Genomic DNA, 1,698 nt, shown 5'->3' with positions numbered 1-1,698 from the left:
CAGCTCTCATTCTTTCCTCTTTACGACCACCTCCCTCAAGCCCTCCCTCTCCCCCCCCCCCTTTTACCCAAACCCCTATTCCCTCTCTCCCTCTCCCCATCCCCTCCCCCCCTACCCAATCCCACCCCCATCCTCTTTCCCCATCCCCTCCCCACTACCCCACCCCTCCCCATCCACCTCCCATAATCCCACCCCCATCTCCTCCCCCCTACCCTACCCCCTCCCCATACCACCATCCCCAAACACCTCCCCATCCACCTCCCCCACTTCCCCCTACCGCTCACCCTTCCCGATCCACCGTCCCCCCTACCCAACCCCCAACCCTATCCCTTCCCCCCCTACCCAACCCCCCCATCCCCCTCCCCCCCACCTTCCCCAACTCTTCAACCCCTCCCCTAACCCCTCCCCCCTACCTAACCCCATCCACCTCCCCAACCCCCTCCCCCATCCACCTCCCCAACCCCCTCCCCCATCCACCCCCCCCTTCCCCAACTCACCCCCCCATCCCACCCCCACCCCCTCACCTCGATTATTCCCGCAGTCCACCTTCAGGAAAACCGACCACTTTTTGCCCAGCGGCGGCGGCGTCTCCCTCAGGGTCTCGACGGCTAAGCGGGAGTCGACCATCACGTGGAACTGGCTCAGGCGGCTGGAGGGGAAAGGACGAGAAGTTGGTCGGTTGGTAGGCCTATAGTGTGGCGTTGGGGTGAGGAAAGGAGGAAAGTTGGTGGTTGGTAGGCCTATAGTGTGGCGTTGGGTTTAGGAAAGGACGAGAAGTTGGTCGGTTGGTAGGCCTATAGTGTGGGTTGGGGTGAGGAAAGGACGAAAGGTTGGTTGGTTGGTAGGCCTATAGTGTGGCGTTGGGGTGAGGAAAGGAGGAAAGGTTGGTTGGTTGGTAGGCCTATAGTGTGGCGTTGGGGTGAGGAAAGGAGGAAAGGTTGGTTGGTTGGTAGGCCTATAGTGTGGCGTTGGGTTGAGGAAAGGAGGAGAAGTTGGTCGGTTGGTAGGCCTATAGTGTGGCGTTGGGGTGAGGAAAGGAGGAAAGGTTGGTCGGTTGGTAGGCCTATAGTGTGGCGTTGGGTTGAGGAAAGGAGGAAAGGTTGGTAGGCCTATAGTGTGGCGTTGGGGTGAGGAAAGGAGGAAAGTTGGTTGGTTGGTAGGCCTATAGTGTGGCGTTGGGGTGAGGAAAGGAGGAAAGGTTGGTTGGTTGGTAGGCCTATAGTGTGGCGTTGGGTTGAGGAAAGGAGGAAAAGTTGGTTGGTTGGTAGGCCTATAGTGTGGCGTTGGGTTGAGGAAAGGACGAAAAGTTGGTTGGTTGGTAGGCCTATAGTGTGGCGTTGGGTTGAGGAAAGGACGAAAAGTTGGTTGGATGTTGGTAGGCCTATAGTATTGTTTAATTATTTGCTTATTTGTTTATTTGTCTCTTCGTTAAGTTAATTGTGTTTATATTTGATGAATTAATTATGTGCTTAATAATTCCCTTCGTTAATTGTACATTCGTTCATCCATTTTTTATATTTTTTTCGGAGACATCCTTTCAGTTTTCAATGTATAATATATAATTTTCTGTCTCTTTTACATGTAATGTGGATAAGTTTATCATTTTATTATCATTGTTTTTTTCGGGGTGGCTATAGTCTAAGGCGGGGGGGGGGGCGAGATATCAAAAAATAATAATAATAAAATGCAAATGGTCTT

At 53.0% G+C, this 1,698-nt stretch overlaps 1 protein-coding gene across 1 annotated transcript in view; it reads right to left on the bottom strand.

Annotated features, from left to right (window-relative positions):
- The window catches only part of LOC119594705 (D-threo-3-hydroxyaspartate dehydratase-like), a gene marked incomplete at its 5' end in the record, with an annotated part of 15,316 nt that overhangs the window by 10,549 nt on the left and 3,069 nt on the right, over positions 1–1,698 (bottom strand). Inside the window, 1 exon segment of the mRNA XM_037943763.1 lies at positions 525–649. Coding sequence (XP_037799691.1) covers positions 525–649 — 125 coding nt within the window.

The sequence above is a fragment of the Penaeus monodon genome, chromosome 34 (assembly GCF_015228065.2).
Source record: "Penaeus monodon isolate SGIC_2016 chromosome 34, NSTDA_Pmon_1, whole genome shotgun sequence".
Taxonomy (NCBI): Eukaryota; Metazoa; Arthropoda; class Malacostraca; order Decapoda; family Penaeidae; genus Penaeus; species Penaeus monodon.
Note: the sequence above shows the minus strand (reverse complement) of the source record. Positions and strands in the feature narration are given on the sequence as shown.